The 19233-nt window shown below is 45.4% G+C and overlaps 1 protein-coding gene across 3 annotated transcripts in view; it reads right to left on the minus strand.

Annotated features, from left to right (window-relative positions):
- ZFAT (zinc finger and AT-hook domain containing) overlaps window positions 1-19233 on the minus strand; it is a 1636156-nt gene that overhangs the window by 80992 nt on the left and 1535931 nt on the right. For all 3 annotated transcript variants that reach the window (XM_069621667.1, XM_069621669.1, XM_069621668.1), the window contains 2 exons: window positions 16490-16616; window positions 4939-5057 (listed from right to left, as the gene is read on the minus strand). In XM_069621667.1, the coding sequence (XP_069477768.1) occupies window positions 4939-5057; window positions 16490-16616 (246 nt within the window). The remainder of the gene's footprint in view (window positions 1-4938; window positions 5058-16489; window positions 16617-19233) is intronic.

Genomic DNA, 19233 nt, shown 5'->3' on the forward strand with positions numbered 1-19233 from the left:
CTAGGCTGACAGTTGATATGGTGGAAAGGGAGATGTAGGCAAATAAATTGTGTGTTTCATTCCCGCAAGCTCACTTAATATTTCAGGAGTTATTTATTTATTTATTTGCATTTGTACAAACGCGCAACAGCCTATAAGCATCGTAGCGCTGGTTACAGAGAGTGGGTATAGCTTAGATACACGAAAGAGCATTGTACATTTTTTACATTTGAACATTACAATACATTTGGGAGTTTACACAGTTACATTTAAAATCTGGGAGGTGGTGGGAGACATACGAAGGCCAGAGGTGAGCATTGTAGTATTGTAGAGGGTAGGCATCAGTTGAAAAGGGAAGTTTTCCGGTTTTTTTCGGAAGGCCAGGAGGGAGGTTTCAGCTCTGAGGGCAGTAGGGAGCAAATTTCAGAGTTTGGGTGCAATGTACTGTAAGCCTATCCCACCTGCTTTAACCCTGTTGATGTGAGGGGTGATGAGTTGATTGGTGTAGCGGGTTCTTGTCGGTCGAGAGGAAGTGGTTCTGGATAACGTTTCTGATAGGTAGGAGGGTGCAGTGAGGTTGAGGCAACCGTTGGTGATGGTGAGGATTTTAAAGGTAATGCAGTCTTTGATAGGAAACCAAAGTGCTGCCTGTCTGGCTTGTGTGATGTGGTCCATTCTAGGGATGCTTAGGGCTGCTCTTAGGGCATTGTTTCGGGTGATTTGGAGTTTGTTTCGATTTTTCATAGCGGTGCCTGCTAAGAGGGCATTGCAATAGTCTAACTTAGCGCCCATGGTGGCTCTGGCTATTGAGAGACAGGCTTGGCGAGGTAGGGTTTTATAGCATTAATGAGTTTCGTGCTGTGCGCGGATGCGGAGGCAATGGCACTGACTTGCCAATTCATTGATAAGAGTAGCATCTATGTAGGAACCTAGAGTTTTAACGGACGAGGAGACGGGAATGACAGCGTTATCAAAGTTGGTGTAGAGGCGGTCTAATTTGGCTAGAGTGGCTTTTTGGCAGAGGATTAGGATCGCTGTCTTATCCCCATTGAGGCAGAGGCCATTTGCTGCATCCAGGCTTGGATTGTGGTGTAGATTTGGAGTAAAGCCTTGGCATCTTGGTCATAGGATCCAGATAGTGGTAGGAGTACTTGGGTGTCATCAGCGTAGTTCGTATATGCTATTACAAGTGATTCGAGCTTATCGAAAAGGGGCTTTGTGAATAGGTTATACAAAGTAGGAGCTGTGTATGAGCCTTGCGTGACTCCACAGTGGATAGTGGTGGGGGCTGCATTTCAATGTTTGAGAATACCTTCATTGCTCTGCCCTTGAGAAAGGAGGTAATCCAAGAGGTTGCTTGTTTAGAGAATTGGGCTGATTGTGGAAAATGGGCGGTAAGAGTCTTGTGATCTTGTGAAAAGAGGATTTGATTTTTATGGACTTCATTCATTCACGGTGCGTCACCCTTTCTCAACTCTCATGCTGGACTTCCTATGCATCTTGTACTCATGGTGGCCCTGAATCATGCTGTTCCCATCTTCATCTTGTATCCTGGCTTGCAATATTATGTGTTACTACTGACTTCTGCAATTGTACTCACTCTCCCCTTGCTTCTCCACTCTTTTGACTGCTAACTCTGTTCTCTCCTCCTTTCCCTTCTCCCTTTTCCTGTCTCCTCCCCTTATTTTCTTCTATGCACTTACTCCATCAGAATTGTCCCTGGGCCTAGTATGATAGCAACCTTGTCTGCCTCCTCCACCTTCCACTTACTGGTTATTTCCTCCCCACACCCCTTCCAGCACTATCTGAAATGTTGTCAGGCCTAGTATGATAGTCACTTGTTTTGTTCCTCCCCTACCTTTCTGCACCCCTCTCCCTCGCCTCTTGTTTTTCTCCGGCTCTAGCAGAAATGTCGCCACTCCTAGTATGGTAGTCACCTGTCTGTTTCCATTTCCTTACCACTCTCCCCCACCCTTCCTTATCTATGTCTTAGCTCTTGCACTATCTGAAATGTCGTCAGGCCGAGTACGATAGTTAATTTCACATCCTTACTGTTCATGGCCTGTAAGAATGTAATTGTATTTTCCCTTGTTCCCTCCCTTGCCCTGAAGCGCTTTGAAACACTTTGTGTATAGGCGCTATATAAATAAACTATCATATCATATCATATTATATCTAAAGGTCGAAAGCCGCCGAGAGGTCTAGGAGGAGGAGGGGGGCAGGCTTGCCCTTATCCATGATTTGAGTGATTTGTTTTTTTAAGTCTAGAAGCGCAGTTTCTGTGCCGTGCCTTTTGCGGAATCCCGATTGTCTTTTACCTAGGATGGAATTTGTTTTGAGGTAGAGTTGAATCTGACTATGGGCTTCCTTGTCGAGAATTTTAGAAAGGAAAGAGACGGTGGTTATGAGGCGGTAATTTTGCGGCTGGGCTGAGTCTAGTGTGGGCTTTTTCAGGAGGGGGCGTACCCAAGCTCCTTTGGGGCTATCGGGAATGATGCATGTTTTAAAAGAGGAGTTAGTGAATGCTGTGGGAAGAGGGGCGAGGGCTTCTGTACAATCCTTGATGATCCTAGAAGGGCAGATGTCCGCTTTGCAGAGAGATGGTTTGAGGTGCTTGAGGAGGTAAATAACTTCTGATTCTGTGGTATCCCTGAAGGAGAATTGGGGGAGGTGGGGATCCTTATGCTGCAACAGAGTTTGATGGGGCAGGTGCTGCCCAGGTAGCACCTTGTAATGGTTTTGTACTTTTTTTGGAGGAGGACTATTTTATTGAGCATTGCCGATTGTATGCTTGCGCACCGGGATTCGTCTGGGCTGGTAGGAGGTGTAATGAGTTCATTAAAGATAGTGAAAATGTCCTTAGTTTGTCATTTGGCATTAGATATTCGATTGTTGAATGAGTTAGCTTTGGCTGTGATGATGGCCTCTTTATAAAGACGCGTGGTCAGATTGAAGCTTTCTTTGGTGGAGTCATCGTGTTTGGCCTGCCAGTTTTTTAGGGCCTGTCGTTTGTTCAGGCGAAGAGCCTGAAGCTCTTCTGTGAACCAGGAGTTACTGTGAAATGACTTTTTTTCTTTCTTACTTTCAAGTGGAGCTATGGCATTTACAGCATTGGTGAGAGTGTCCTTAAGAATATCTGCTAGTGTGTTGGGGTCCTGCGAGAAGGAGGGCAATAGGAAGGGATGTCAAGGTACGGTCGGATGTTAGAGCTTCTAACTAGCGCCGGGGGGTTGGGGGGCGTGTGTGAGGGTTTTGGTGGCAGGGGTAGTAGGGATGGTGAACTGAATGCAGTTGTGGTCGGTCCAGGTGTAGGCAAGATTGGATGTGATGGTGGAGGCACAGTTGTGATCTGCAACCCAGTCAAATGTGCCGCCTTTGGAATGGGTGGGGCTTAATACTTTTTGAGTGAATCCTAGGTCATTGAGTTCTTTAGAGAGTGAGGTGGCGGATTTAACCTTTTGGCTCATTAAATCCTAGGTTTAGTTCACCAAGTAGTACAGTTTTAGTGGATTATCTGATATTGTCGCTAAGAAGATGGATGAGCTATCCCTGGAAGTCTGCAGAGAGGCCTGGAGGCTGGTATAGGATATGAATGTTAATGGTGTTTTTAGGTGAGAGGTGCCTTCCCAAGGGCGGGAATTGGGCCTGATGGACAGGGTATCCTTGTAAATTTCGGCGACTCCACCACCTAGTTTGGAGGATCGATCCTGTCTGAGGATGGTGTAGCCTGAGGGCAAGGCAAGGGTGATGGCAGGGCCAAAAGCTTCATGTAGCCACGTTTCGGTGATGCCAGGTAAGTCTAAATTATGGCTAGATAGGAGGTCGTTTATTTCCAGTGCATGGGCAGGGAGAGAGCGCACATTAATCAGAGCACATTTGAGTTGTGGTGAGAGGGAGTTTTTCTGCTTGACTTACCTTTGCCTTAGCTTTGGGTAGGGTACTGTGAAGTTTGGTGAGTGTGAGTGAGGGCATATTGTTATGTATGAGGAGAGGTGTTGCTTGTGGTGCATAGGAGGGAGTGGTGTCGGTGGAAAGTGACAGGGAAGTGCATGTTCCCAGTCTAAGACTTCTATATGTGGTGGGCATGGGTGAGCACGTTATCAAGCTGGGTAAGGTGCAGGATCGGAGTCTGGAACTTCTGGTGACTTGATTGGGATGGTGGGACAGTGAGAGGACAGAGTCCATGGGGCAAGGGAAAGATCCAGCTTGCTTGGTGAATAGCGCAGCAGGTGTCTTTAAAGCGAGATATGTGTTGACATGCAGTGTGGACGTGTGGTGTGGAGACATGTGAAGTGTGTTGGTGGGTGCAGTGGGTGGAGGAGTAGAGGGTGATTATCAGTGTAAGGATAGTTTAGCAAATTTTGTGCAGTGTAGATGAGACCTTGAGTAGCTTGGCGGTCTGGTTGATAGTGTTAGCACAAGGGTTCAGGGAAAGGTGGGTAAGAAGCATTAGAGGAACTTTTGTGGCAGAACAACTAACGTTGAGCAGAGACACATTCACTGGCAGCGGGAGTAGACCTCAATGCAACAGCTGTACATGCATCCGAGTAGGCCGCCAGGCAGTCCCTGTTCTAGTAGTTGACCCAGAGTGGGCACCTGGTAAGCATTAGTAATTAATAGGAATTGACCTCTAGACAGTAATATGCCTATCGGATGCCGTATTATTCAGCCCATGGATTTAAATCTTCTCAAGTCATATACCTTGTAAATTACAATGCCTGCAATGTAGGTGCCCTCGTCTATAAGCTGCTAATGGTTATGCCCGTGTCAGGATCCTGTGCACAAGAAATATGGATAAGAGAGCCTACTTATGAGAGACAGAGGTAAGTGTGTGAACTGATGGATGACAGTCCCAGATTGAGTACTCCCTTGAAATAAAGTGGCAATCAATATTTAAACAGACACAAGAATACCAGGCAAACCATTTACAATAGAGGCAAATCAAGCAACATTCTTCACCTGCTCCAGCAATGTTACTGTTCCAGGCGCCATGGCAACTACTGAGGCAACAGCTGTAGTATCTTGCGTCTCTGAGCCCAACTCAATCATCTGCTGAAGGATGTTTACAGCATTTTCCCCTTTCAAAGAGACAGGCAACTATTTACACATAGAACTGTAAAATTAACGTATTTTTTCAATTCACAGTCCATTAAATGACATCAACATAGTGATCCATCAATAAATGCATGTAATGTTATTAAATTAATCCAAACTTTATATTTTCTAGAAGATGATTTTAAAGTGATCTGTGGATCGATATCTACCAATTGAATGGTTCCTATATTAACAAATTCCTTACCTTTCTGTAACATTGTTTTCTGATGGATGTTTCTCCCACAGATTCCTCATATATCATAAGTTATCAACTGCACCAGCTGCCTTTGGAAACGTTTCACCACCAGGGGACGTAGTGTGGCTCCACGTCACGTCCACTCACGTGATGCGCCACATACTGGACATTATATTGTGGCCCGTATATATGGAGTCACCGTGCCCCAAGTCCTCAGTTCTGCCCTTTTCTCCTAGCAACTACCTGCTGAGGGACCGTAGAGCAGATGAGGTGTACGATTTGTCTTCCAAGATGAGCATGTTGGGAGGGTGGTGAAGAATCTGTGGAAGGAATATCCATCAGAAAGAACATTACTGATAGTTATTTGTTCTTCTATTGGATTCCTCCCTCCCACAGGGTCCTCATTTATGATAAACTCCATTAGCATGACATACAACTGGAGGAGGGAGAGGAGAGAGACGATACACCTAAACCAGAAACCTCTGTCAAAATGCTCAACCAAAGCAAGCGTCCTGCCAGACAGGGAATACAAGCATTAATGTTTGGCAAATTTGTGCAGCGAAGTAAGGGAAGTAAATTGTACCAGTTAACTATTCTAAGTACCATGTGCAGAAACCTGACCTCCCTGACCCTCATAACTACAATCATGACCTTTGCTACCTACAGCACTAGCCCCCCCACAGACAGAAACTTGAGACTTACGGCAAGACTACGTTGCATATACGAACCCAAAAGAAACAGCACAAACTTTACTGTCAGATCTCCAACTATACAGACGCACTTGGATAAGCAAACTCAAGCTACGAAACCATTAACTCTGACCCCAAATCCCACTCACTCTCACAAAAAGAAACACCCAAGTCAAAACAAGCACACAGATAAATCTGCAAGCTATCCTATTCCTAAGAATACCTTATCACTTACTGGATCCCTTATCAACGCTAGATCCATGGTAGCCCATGCAACTGAAATTGCTGACATACTAAACAGCAGCAGCATTGACCTCCTTGCCGTAACAGAAACCTGGCTCCACGAGGCAGCAGGACCCTCCTTGATGTTAGCCGTACCTGACAATTACCAGATCCATAGAGTAGATAGACGTAATGCTAAAGGCGGCAGCCTAGCTATCATCGCTAAAACCACTTTGCCTATCAGACTCACCACCTCACCCCCCTGTGCTTCCTGCGAAGTACTCTCAGCAAAATTGCAACTCTCTAATAACCGCACGCTAACCTTCCACTTGATCTATAGGCCCCCTGGTCCCTTGGGAATCTTTGAAGATGACCTTACCAACCTCATAGCGAACGATACCCAAAATCATTCACAAATGCTGCTGATGGGTGACTTTAACATTGGCTTTAATGAGCCAGATAACAAAAATGCCCTCACTATAAACAGCTATCCTAAATGACCACGGCCTTACCAAAAAGTCCTCTTCCCCACACATGCTAAAGGCAGAACCCTTGACTGGGTATCTGAACTTAACTGCAACATAGTCATTACTGACATCACCCCTCAACCATTGTCCGACCACTATCTAATAAATTTCACTGCCACACTTGACCTCCTCAGCCCTAAAATTATCAAAATGATACCACCACTCCCCACCAGAAGTAAAAAAGACATTACTACAGAAAAACTCATCCCCCTCCTCCTGCCTACTATCAATGGCCTGAAGAACAACACTGACACAGACACCCTAGTAGACACCTTTAATAAAGCTATGTCTCATGCACTAGACACTATTGTACCTCCAAAACTAAGCAAAGTTAAACAAGAAGCCCATCTTAATGCTTGGTTCGCACCCCAGCTTAAAGACCTTAGAAAGCAGAAACGAAAATTCCAAACTATCTGGCGTAATTCGCCTACCTACGACAACAAAGCTAATTTAACCCGATTCACCAAATATTACAAGACAGAAATTATCAACACAAAAAAAAACTTATTCAATGACAGAATTACCAATGCCAAATCTAATACCAAGGAACTGTTTGCCATCCTCTGGGAAATGGAATCTCCCATTCAACCAACTGAGACAGTGCCCAAGGACAAGACATGGTGCACTAATATACAGAACGCCCTATCGAAAAAAATGTCCACCCTCCAACTTAAAATAACTAATAAAAAAGATGCCCTCACTCCTACTGATCAACAAGCACCTCTAGTGTCTGAGCCTAACACTATCCCCCCTTTTAGCTTCAAACCTATCTCCATTATCGACACTGAAAAGGTTATCCTCTCACTGAAGCCTTCTAACTGTAAGGGCGACAGTTGCCCAGCGGAAATAATAAAGGACGCAGCTAGAGATTAAGCCCCATTCATCTCGAAGCTCATTAACTCCTCCTTCAAATGCAACACAGTGCCAGCCAACCTAAAAGAATCCTGGGTCCTCCCCCTTCTTAAAAAACAAACCCTTGATCCATCCATCCCAACCAATTATAGGCCTATCACCACTGTACTTTTCCTACAAAAAATTATCGATAGAGTAGCCTATCTCCAAATTCAAGATTACCTAGAAGCTAACCATCTACTAGGCTCGCGCCAATCAGGCTTCCGCCCTCTCCACGGCACTGAAACAGCCCTGATAGATCTTAAAACCAAAATGGAGTAATTCAAGGATAGTGGGAAAATAGCGTTGTTACTCCTATTGGACTTGTCAGCAGCTTTTGATCTGGTGGATCATGCAGTTCTATGCAACCACCTCAAGCTCGCTGCCAATTTCACAGGAGAAGCTATAGCATAGGTCCAATCCTTTCTAGCTAACCGGACCATGAGAGTTCTCTACTTCCACTTGTGCCGACCCTATCCAAATTACATGTGGAGTCCCACAGGGCTCCTGTGTCTCACCCACCATGTACAACATCTTCACCAAGCCATTGTTCGACAAGTTGGACAGACTGGGTGTCACCTACACAAATTATGTAGATGACACCCAGATCCTCATACCCCTTTCGGGCAACTATGGAGCGGACCTGGCTTTGGTGAATAAAATCTACATCCTCATTCAGGCATGGATGGCCACTCATGGCCTCTGCCTGAACGACGACAAAACCGAAATCCTGCTCCTCGGATCAGACGATAACCTAATCTAAACTCACCCCGGACTATGTCTCATTTAACATCGATAATAATACTATTAAGGTTATGCGAGAGGTCAAAACTCTAGGATTTTACCTCGACTCAGCTCTCACCCTCAAAAAGCAAGTGAAATCCCTCGCCTCTTCAACCACTTACACGTGTAAACTCATCCGTGCTGCCAGACCCTTCCTGTCCAGTGCCAGCTGCCTCACCTGGGCCAATGCCCTTGTCATGTCCACACTGGACTATTGCAACGCCTTATACTCAGGTGCAAATAATCTTCAGGGTAGAGGTGGTAGCAAGGTAGCAAGGTCTCTGGTTGATTGAGTCCTGAGGCCAGCTAGGGCACCATCATAACCCACAAAAATCTTGTCATCTTTCCCGACGTCTCTCGTCTGGGAGAATTAGTAGCGGAAGGTTTGCTTCAGCTCCAGCAGATGGAATCGCTCATCTGTCTTGAAGGGAGAGGCAGAGGAAAAACACAGGAAATCAATCTTCTTAGAGAGAAGTCCAAAACATTCATAGGAAGGAAGGATGATTTCACTCCAGTCACCTTCTCCTTGGAAAATATCAAGTAGGGAGGTTTAACGGACAATGCCTGGAACTCACAGTTTTGCATGAGGAGGCTACCCACTAGGAAAATCTCTTTAGGGTGAGCAACTTACTGAACATGAATGCATGGGCTCGAATAGAGATCCTGTTATGAAAGCCAGAAGTAAATGTAGCTACCACTTGCGGACAACAAATTGGCATGGACATAAATGGCCTCACAAACCCCTGCAAAAACTGCATAGCAGTGTGGTCTGGGCCCAGGGTAATTTTAAGGACCAAGATGGCAGCTAGGAACTCCTTCACAGTGCCAATCTACAGGCCGGTTTGGCCCAAAGAAAGCAGAACATCTAGAACAGAGGGGATAGGACAGATGAACGGTTTCAGACCTCTTTCCAGACATTAAGACATTTCCAGACATTAAGCCTAGAATGTATGCCACCTGCAAGCATAAATGGATTTGTTGGTTGGCCTAAGATCAATCCAATAAATTTCACTTTATATCTCAGCCTCTCAACTGCCAAGCAGGTCGGTGCAGACTGCCCAGGCTCTGATGGAGGACGTGCTCCCTCGACTGGGAGAGCAGGTCCACTCTCGTCGGTAGGTGCCAGGGAGGGAAGGTGGGCATGTCCAGAAGTTCTGGGTACCACATATACAGGCCCACTCTGGTAAAACCAAAATCAATGTGGATCCGAAGAGTGACAGTCTCTTAGAAACTAGCTGAATGATAGGAATTGGCAGGAACATAGAGGAGATCAAAGATCCCCCTCGACCAAAGCAACCACCCCAGAACTCCCTGCTGAGAATAGTCTATGATCAGCTCACACATGAAGCAAAGAGGTCCACTTGAGGAATGGCTCAAAAAAGAGACACCAATGGATTTCTCTGGCTCGAGATGTCCAGCACTCCTCTTCTGGACTTTGAAGACCCCTTCTCCGGATGGCAGGCACACATGACTGGCTGCCAGGAGACTTCGATGAAGAGCAGCAGTTTTGCACAATGGTCCCTCGTAGCTCGGGGAGAGGTCTCCTTGCAGGTCCTCTCTGGATCAGTCCTTGGGAGACACAACTTTCGGATTGTTGAAGAAATGCAGTAGACTGCTCTTCCAGCTGGGCTTCAAGGAACAGCTTCTTCTTGCTAAACTTCGACTTCAGCTACTACACAAATTGGCAAGTGAGCGGGCCCCGCATATACACACCTGTCCGTCATTCACTATGGCTGAGCCAGGCTCAATCAGCCAATGACACCGTAGGGAAATCATGCAGGCAGACAGCCAATCAGACTCGCAGGCATTCAGGCCTGTCACTCCACCCAGACACCCATAACAAAAGATGTGGATTGGGGCAAGTACGTAGCCTTTCGGCACACTACACTGCATTCATGCCAGTTTCAGTCAGGGCGGTCTCATTCATTGTGTCACACACACATAAACCAGCCACCCCCAACAGAGAATGCGAGTTAACTCCAAACTCCATTCATACAGGTCCCACCCCTAGGGTATACCCACAACACACAACACCAGGGAAGGCTCCAGTCAGTTTGACAGGAGGCAGCCCCAGAGCCATGTATGATATTTCCACCCAACAGCCAGTCAGGAGGAAAGGGAACAACAGAGACATATATGGTTATTCCACCCAACAGACATTCAGGAGGAAGGGACAGAGTCAGGGCTTCCTAGGATTTTGGGAAACAAGGTAAAAGGCAATAGAAACCAAGAGGCCACAGAGGCCCTCCTGCCTTCTATCAGGAATCCATTGATTCCTACGGCAGGGCCTGGGTGTCCTAAAATGGAGGACACTCAGAGCCACTTCCAAGTCAGCATGTAGCTGCCACCAGCCCGTACCCTGGTCCGTGGGCAACGCACAGGTGCCCAAAAACACACACAAGTGGTACACAGATGGACCCCCCCCCCCATGGGTGCCATAATGGTAGCCCATGGGTGATATTCCCCAAAAGCTAAAATAATGAGCTGCCCCGTCAGAGGTCCAGGCTGGACCTCAGTGGCAGAAAAGAGAGGAAAAACACACAGAGAAGTGGTAGGACAATAACTAGGAGGCACTGTCCCTCCAGAAGACATTTCCAGCATCACATCCGTGAAGACCAGTACAGTGTCTCTCTGCATCTCCAGCAAATTGATGTGTTCCCAGGCTTTTGTTGGAGAACTGCATCCGCCAACTGTAAGGTCCAATAGGAGAGCACCTCAGCCCATCAGAGACACGTACATGACCACCAAAACAATGACCCTCTCATTCATTTTTGTCATTAGAATAGCGCCTTTCACCATAATTATGGTCCCAACAGGCTGTTGGTTGAATGCCCTCAGAGGGACCGGAGTCAAAATATCGGAGAAATATGAGGTGCTACTATGCATGAGTGCAGTCACCCATGTCTGAATGGAGTGCGGATGGGTGCAACAGAGGTTAGCAATGAACTAAACAGGGGTGGATTGTGTTTAAGGAGATAGAGAATTATTTGAGAAGCCACTATTCGAATTTTTGATGTAGATTCATTCTTATGGCAGATGTGTTGTGCAGTAGTGCTTGTGTTATATGCGAGTGCAGGGTGTGTGGAATGAGTGTGCCTTCTGCTAAGTAACGAAGGTGCAGTGTGCGGGGGAGAAATAGGTCAGCTGTACAAACAACAATGTCTACATCCTGGATTCAATCTATGTGTAAGGAGCAGTGCCACGTTTCACAGATGATCTAGGTGCTAAATCAATACATAAACCTCAGCCTCTGAGAGGGTCTTAAAGTGGTAAATTGCCATCCCTAGTTCCTTCTAGTGCTTATAAGTGCCCCCCTTTCACGATTTCTTACAGCGGCATGGCCCGGCCTCATTTGCTTTAGAGTTTCATGCAGTGCCTGCTCGCTCTCCTCCAGGATGATTAGAGTGTAATTCTAGGTGCATTTTGAGTGTAATGATTTGCCCACCCTCTGAGCCCATATGAGTGCAGAACCTGGCCCACTGTCAGGATTCTTAATATGTGGAAGTAACAGAAAAACTTCTTGAGTCCTCCGTTTGGGTTGCCGGCGCCCCAGCTGGGGAATGTAAAGTGGGCATGCACAGAGGATGGAGCAGAGACAGGTAGGCAGGTAGCTTAGAGGGAAGGGTGCGAAGAAGGGAGAGGAGGGCTGGAACTAATGGAAGAGAACGGTGTGTAGGTGTAGGAGGAATGGGTGCTGAAAAGGGACTGGGGGAATCGGGAAGTTGGAGGGAACAGCCAGGTTTTGAGGACTTTCCTGAAGGCAGGGTGATCCACTATGAGACGGAGCGCAAGTGGAAGGGAGTTCCAGAAGTTGGGTGAAACAGGCACCTCCTAGTCTGGAGAACTTAAAAGGTGGGGCTACCAGGAGGTGTGCAGGGCCTAATCTGAGGTATCCGAAGGGGTGTGAGCAAGTTTTGGAGGAATTCGGGGCCTTTCTTGTAGATGGCGCAGTGAGTAATGCACATGGCTTTGAAAGAGGCCTGTGGACTGATAGGCAGCCAGTGAAGTATATTTAGTGTGGGAGAGATGTGTTCTCTGGGGGAGAGTGCGACGAGGAGCTTTGCTGCTGCGTTCTGGATCCGTTGGAGCTTTTTGAGTTGATAAAACACACATCAAAATACTTGAAAGAGTGGGAGAAAAGGCTCACACTCTTTCAAGGTAAAAAAACCAAATCCTAGAAATCCAGCAAAGTTGCTGGGGGTGTCAAAAGGTAAGGGAAATTAGCACATTTTGCAAATTCTCCCCAACACCTTCTGCCACTCTAGTTCCAGACTTCCCTACTACCCGGTACAATCTTCCAGGAATTCCAAGTATTGATTAGTAATACCTAGTGTCGTCTCTAAGCCTCTTTCTAGAGGATACCTTAATTATCTCCCACTGGGACTTGCTAGGGGTTCCCTTTTCCCCTCTCTCGGTCTCTCTCTCTCGTCACTCTTCTCTTCCCTCACTGCCTATACCTCTCTGGCCTTCTCTTTTTCATGGTGCTGATATCACCACTCGCTCTACTCTTTTCTCCTCTCCCTCCACTACTCGCTACTAAATCTCCCACCTCCTCCCTTCTACCTCTACCACTACCTCCACCTCCCATTACCCTCCACATGGTCTCTCCCTCCGTCTTTCTCTCTGAACCTACAACCTTCCGCACATACTCCTACACTCCTTCTAAACTCTTAATCTCACACCATACACACACCCACACAGCTCACCACACTACACAATCCAAAGTTTTTTTTATTTTATTTTTTTCACTCACTCACTCACACTCACTCACTCACTCACTCACTCACTCACTCACTCACTCACTCAACCACTTCCACAGTCTCAACCGTCCCCTTTGGACTGGTAATTTGGTCTTCAACCTCACCCTTCAATTTAGTCTAGCCTAACTTGGTTTTATAGTCCACCCCTCCCCTTGCTATTGCTCCTCCATGTTCCCATTGGCTTTCTCAGTGGCCTTTTTAGTGGGCCCAATTGCTGACAAAATGTAACCCCGCAGGGTTGGGAATGGGTAACAGAAGATCTTAAAGATCCACTTAGCCCCTTCCACTTTTAGGGACTCTGGAGAGATAACTGGCAATGCAGTGCTTTCTTGCCGCTTAGGCTACATTTACCGGGAAAGTATCCTGACCCTGCTCAATTAGTGTCCCATCCATTGGTGCGGTTTGGATTTTGTTTCCTCTCGGGAGTCACATGTTCTGCACTGCGCTGCTTGGGAGGACCAGTGCGATACTGCAATCTCCGCTTCAGAGTTTCTCGGTTGCTCTATGTCATTTCTGAGAGATGTGGTTCTGAAACACAAGAGACTGGGCCAGATCAGAGGCGGATAGAAATTCCTGAGGGAGCAGTGGTACCAATGTAGCTATGCATGTTCATGCTTTCTGATCCCTTCTGACAGAGTCTGGACCCTGACTTACTACAATGTTTAAATTGAAAAATTAAGTATCAGTAGCCCTCTTTCAAGAAGCATCTCGTTGCAACAAGTTGAACTACCTCGCACAAGGTAGCAGTCTCCCCCTGTTTTCAAGGAACAGTGAGTAGCACATCTGCTTCCTCCCAGCATTCGTCTCTTACTTGTTCTACCCGGCATCTTTTATACAACTGTGCCAGTGTGTTTTAGTAAGTTGGCCCAAGATTGGTCTATCCTTGAGGTCGGCTGTTTTGGGTCTTTTGATTGGCCTTTTGTCCACTGCGACTTTGAATTAGTTATTTAATTATTGTTACCTTTATGATGTTATTGGGCAGAGTGGGTGTAATGATCCCAATTGGCCCTGCGAACCGTTAGCGGTCTATGATATAACTTTGCTTTGGACCAGCTGGTATGTTCAAGGTTTTAACCCTCACAGTGTTTGTGCCAGATGCATGTTAACTGTTCAATTCCACTCTGTTGCTGATGAATGCCCACCGTTTGTCTCTGCCACGGACAAAGTTTGCTGGGACATGCAATCTGTTATCCATCCCCGAAGAACCAGCATCCCCAAATGGGATCTTTGGGCACTGCCTCTGAGAAGTGGGTGAGTACAGGGAAACACACACTATCCTCTCTCTCAGAGGCATATTGGGTAGCAGCCAGACCAAACCAGTCCCATGTTGCGTGGCCCCCTCAGACCACAGGATTGGAAGTTCTTGTAACTCACCACAGAATTTATTCAGATACATCTAGCTTCGGGAAGCAACAGAATGCTGCACATCAGTAGGGAATTAATGGTTACATGGCGGAACAGTCATTAGACAGAATGAATTACCGGTATACCATTTAGGGTATCAGTAGAGGCGTTAATGTTTACTATTAGTGGTTTAATGGTGCTGAAGTGGGTGAGGGTGTGATTCTTCCAAACCATGTCTTTTTTAAGCATTATCCCTAGAAAAGGCCTGCCACGCACAATAGTTTGGGGTAAGGGTTAGGAATTTAGGGCCAATGACAGCAATATAAACTTAATGCCACAATGTTTTTTCATCTAATGCATTTTATCAACACTATAATACTGAAAACAAAATTAATTTAAATTCATTGTTCGGCCCTAATTTGCCATTTTAACTATCTCTGTGAAATATGTAATATTTTTCTATTTGATCATACCGACATAACATCATAGATACAATAAATAACAGAGCATAAATTCCCCTCATTCAAGTACATACATTAAAAACAATAAATTGAAACCTCATACAATAATTCATCATAACATCCCCATAAAAATATTAGAATAATTTACGTTCATGTTGCTGTTTTTAAAAATTCCAATCGCCTCAACCAAGCTCTAAAAAGATACTTGCTAAGGAAGTAACTGTCAAGTCATCAGTTGGAACATAAAGGAGCATAGCTTCCACAGATGATCTTATATCATTAGAGACAAATAAGGCTTTTAGGTATTGCCTCCTTGGGCCTAAATAGAGAGGACAGATTAAGAAAAAATGAATTTACTAAGAATACAAACAGATATCCGATAAGTTGTTGTCCCGACAATGTAGTCGTACTGCTAGGGGGAAGATGCCCAACCTAAGCTTCATAAAAAGAAGCCTCAAAAGTTTGGAATACAACATATCCAAATATTTCTCATATTCAAACCATAATTTTGTATTCCAATGGAGGGCAATGGAAGGTAAAAGATGTAGTACTTTGTATTTTACAAGCTAGCAATTCATCTTCTCTCTCTCTCTCTCTCTGACCCCCCCCCCCCCCACCCTGAGATACCTCATCTTAATAGTAGTCCTAGGTGAACTGTCAATCAACTCTGGGTAGTGCCAGAAATTATAGCAACCTAAGCTAAACAAAAAATGTCTAACCTACATGAACCATGAGGTACATTTCCCTCCCTCCGGTAACACAAGATCTCTGGTAGCATCTCTGTATCTGTATTTTGCTAGAGAGGGCAGACTTCATAATCTAACCCAGAACAAAACAGGTTTTATCAGGATATTGAATTCTAGCAGTAGCAGCATTTTTAGAGTGGACAGAGGAAGCTCAGTGATATTTTCCCCAAAACATTCTCAAAAACAACTAACTACTTTAGATACAGTTGGCCCCACAATTGTGCTAAAGAAGGGTAGCCTGGCAGGCCTGCTGCTAATAAGCTCCTATTGAAATTTTCAAAGCACCCTCTTCCTTAATCTCTAGCAAACTACGCCATCACCCCACCATACCTCTTTAGAACCAGGTTGGCTTTGTCCACTTGATCATGCCATGTTCTTTTTGAGGAAATATGTAATATTCAAAATTCCTTGAAGTTCATCCTGCTTTCCTAAATGTGCTTTGAATAAAAATAGGGTCCAACATTTAAAATAAAACACTGAATTGCAAAGCTCACATAAGTGGGTCAAACTTCCTAATGAAGCATTAGACAAAATCCCTAATATTTGCCTCTGCTATGTCCTCACAAAGGGAGTATAGATAGAATGAAGTTATTACATTCTCCAGATGTTCCAGTCCAAAGCAGTCTTTTAATGGAAGCATGTGTCTCTCTGACTGGCCATGGTCCATGGTATACAAGAGACATGCCCAATGCTGACTGGTTCTTAGTGTGAATAGGACATGTACGGAAATGTAACCAGATTTTCATGAACAGTCTATGTCCAAACTACATAGATCCAAAAAAAGTAAAATGCCTTACCATTCTCTGAGGTATATCGTAGGTCTTGCAACGCGGCTACTGCTGCTTGCGTTCCATGAACATCTTCCTCAACTTCTGTGATGTGTAGATACTGGGTAGATGACTCTTCCGTTGCTTCAAGTGATTGCTAAATTATTTCAAAATAGCACATTTTAAAAACAAAATTAGGGGGAATCGGAGCAGTATCAAACAAGTGCATTATCTGTTAGAATGCTCTAGAACTACTGTCAATATTCTCTCTGGTGAAAGAGCACCTAGTGACACTTCAATCTGCAATGCTTAACAAATTTGAGTTACTCACCGCAGTGTCTCGAGTACTCATAGTCCATAGTCCCCTTTCCTCCATCCTTGTGGGCGTACCCCAACATAGGGATGGTACCAGAACCTTTTCGCAGCAAAAAATTGAGCATCCCTTTTAAATTTAGCATAGCACACGGTGGTGCGGCCTTGGACGTGGAAACGCCTGGCCAAGGCCCCGCCCTCCGGTGCCTTACCTCAGTCCCCTTTGAACACATCGGACGCTTAGATACCTGGCTACACTTATTACATATTAGCCATTGAGCTATTTGCATACTTGCGGGGGAAGGCGGGTGGGATGTATGGTGGCAAGGGGATTATGGACTATGAGTACTCTAGTCACTACGGTGAGTAACTTTAATTACTCATATGTAAGGAAGGCATGGTATCAAACAGTGAAGACAGACACAAGTGATCACAGTTCAAGGGTGTTTACTGAACTTTCAAATGGGTTGGTAAAATGCCTATCTAATCCTAAATCTAAAGATGGGAGCAAGCTCCGACCATCAACTAATAATAACGCAGTCCTAGTAGAGTCTTGCCAAAATAAAAGGCCCTACACCAATAAACCTGTTGCCAATCCTTACTTCTAAATACAAATGGTGTGGGAAACAATGTTATGCAAAATAAAAGTATTCAAGGAACGATATGTCAGGATAGTTGAGCCGTTTGCTTCCCTTCCCCACGTGTTCAGCACGGGATAAGGTGGCACACTCGAGCTTAGCACATACTCTGGCTTTTCTAGCATGATGGTGCAGTTCAAAACCTCAGTATCAGGGGCTTCTGTGCCAAAGTCTCTTATTGAAGAGGGACTGATGCGACAAACAAGTGTTCAAGTTTCTTTCTTCTCAGGATTTTCACACGTACAATTTCTCGGGTGATTCACTGTTCACCCCTGGTGCCCCTCCGTTGGCCTCAGACCCACTTTAACATAATGTTCTCAATTACCTTCCTCGGCGGGCTCGGTCCATAGTACCTCCATTTCCAAACGTTCCTTTCAGTATCAAAAATCAAAGACTTTCAACTGTGAGCAGGATTTTGCTTGACCCGTCGAAGGACCACTTCGATTTACAATCACTTTCTCATTACAACTCTTTCAATTTCGCTTCTGCCACTTCTCTACAAGATACCTTACAGAGACCTTCGATTGAGCATGCACGCAGTGCCAGACCACTCTGTCAACGGTATGTCTTAGTTACTTACCTGTAACTGTATTTCTCCAGCATTGGTATCTTTCATAGATTCAGATGCTTGAATATTCCCCGTCGTCAGACTGGGAATCCTCGGTGATAAATTAAATAATAATTTTTTTTTTTAAATATATATATATATGTATATATATACACTGCCACCTAGCAGTGCATGTACATAGCCCATTATAGCCTATGAGCCACTTCATTGTGTAGTCCCTCCACCTCACTTTGGTCCTTTATGGCCCCAGCCAATGAGGTGGCAGGGCTTAAGCTCCGCCCCCGGCAGCCATCTTCAGATTTTGAACCGTAGAGATTACAGTATGATGGATGCCGAGCATAGGAGCAGCCTCTCAGGGGAGGCGGGCGGGCGCATGTGAATCTATGAAATATACCAATGCTGGAGAAATACAATTACAGGTAAGTAACTAAGACTTCTCCAGCATTGGATCTTTCATAGATTCAGATGCTTGAATAGAATACCAAGCAGTTAAAACATGCCACCATTTAAAAAGATATGCATAATTACAGAAAAACATATTTCTGATCAAACCTTTACCATGCAGCAACACAACGGTTACATACTTCAGGAAAGGTGGGAAAGGAGGCTGGTCCTACCTTATACAAAGAGATGGCAGAGCACTGCCTGTCCAACTGCAGTTTCTTTGTTGGTATCTTCAGTCAGGCAGTAGTGTTTCGCGAAAGTATGCAGAGTGCTCCACGTGGCAGCTCTGCATATGTCTTTCAAGGCCACCCCTGCGTGGAATGCTGTTGACGCCGCTCCTCCTCTGGTGGAGTGCGCAGACGGCGGTCTAGTTAAAGGGTCGCCTTTCAACTGATGACAGTGGGTGATGCAGGACGATACCCAGCGTGCCAGGCTTTGTTTGGATATATGTTGGCCTTTGGTACGGCCAGAGAAGGAAATGAATAGCCGATTTGAGGAGCGGAACTCCTTGGTTCTTTGCAAGTAAAACTTCAACACCCTAGAAACGTCTAGAGAGTGTAATGTCCTTTCCGCTTCAGACGCGTGATTCTGGAAGAAGGTTGGTAAAACAAGGCGCTCAGTGAACGACATCTCCGAAAGTACCTTGGGGAGGAACTTCGGGTGAGGCCTTAAGGTGACGCGGTCCTTCTGGTAAACTGAGGTTCCGAAGACAAAGCTTGCAACTCACTGATCCTTCTGGCCGATGTGATGGCTACCAGGAAGGATGTCTTCCAGGAAAAGAATTTCATATCGCATCTATGTATGGGCTCGAA

Source organism: Ambystoma mexicanum, chromosome 5q (genome assembly GCF_040938575.1).
Source record: "Ambystoma mexicanum isolate Mex_15411 chromosome 5q, UKY_AmexF1_1, whole genome shotgun sequence".
NCBI classification, from domain to species: Eukaryota; Metazoa; Chordata; class Amphibia; order Caudata; family Ambystomatidae; genus Ambystoma; species Ambystoma mexicanum.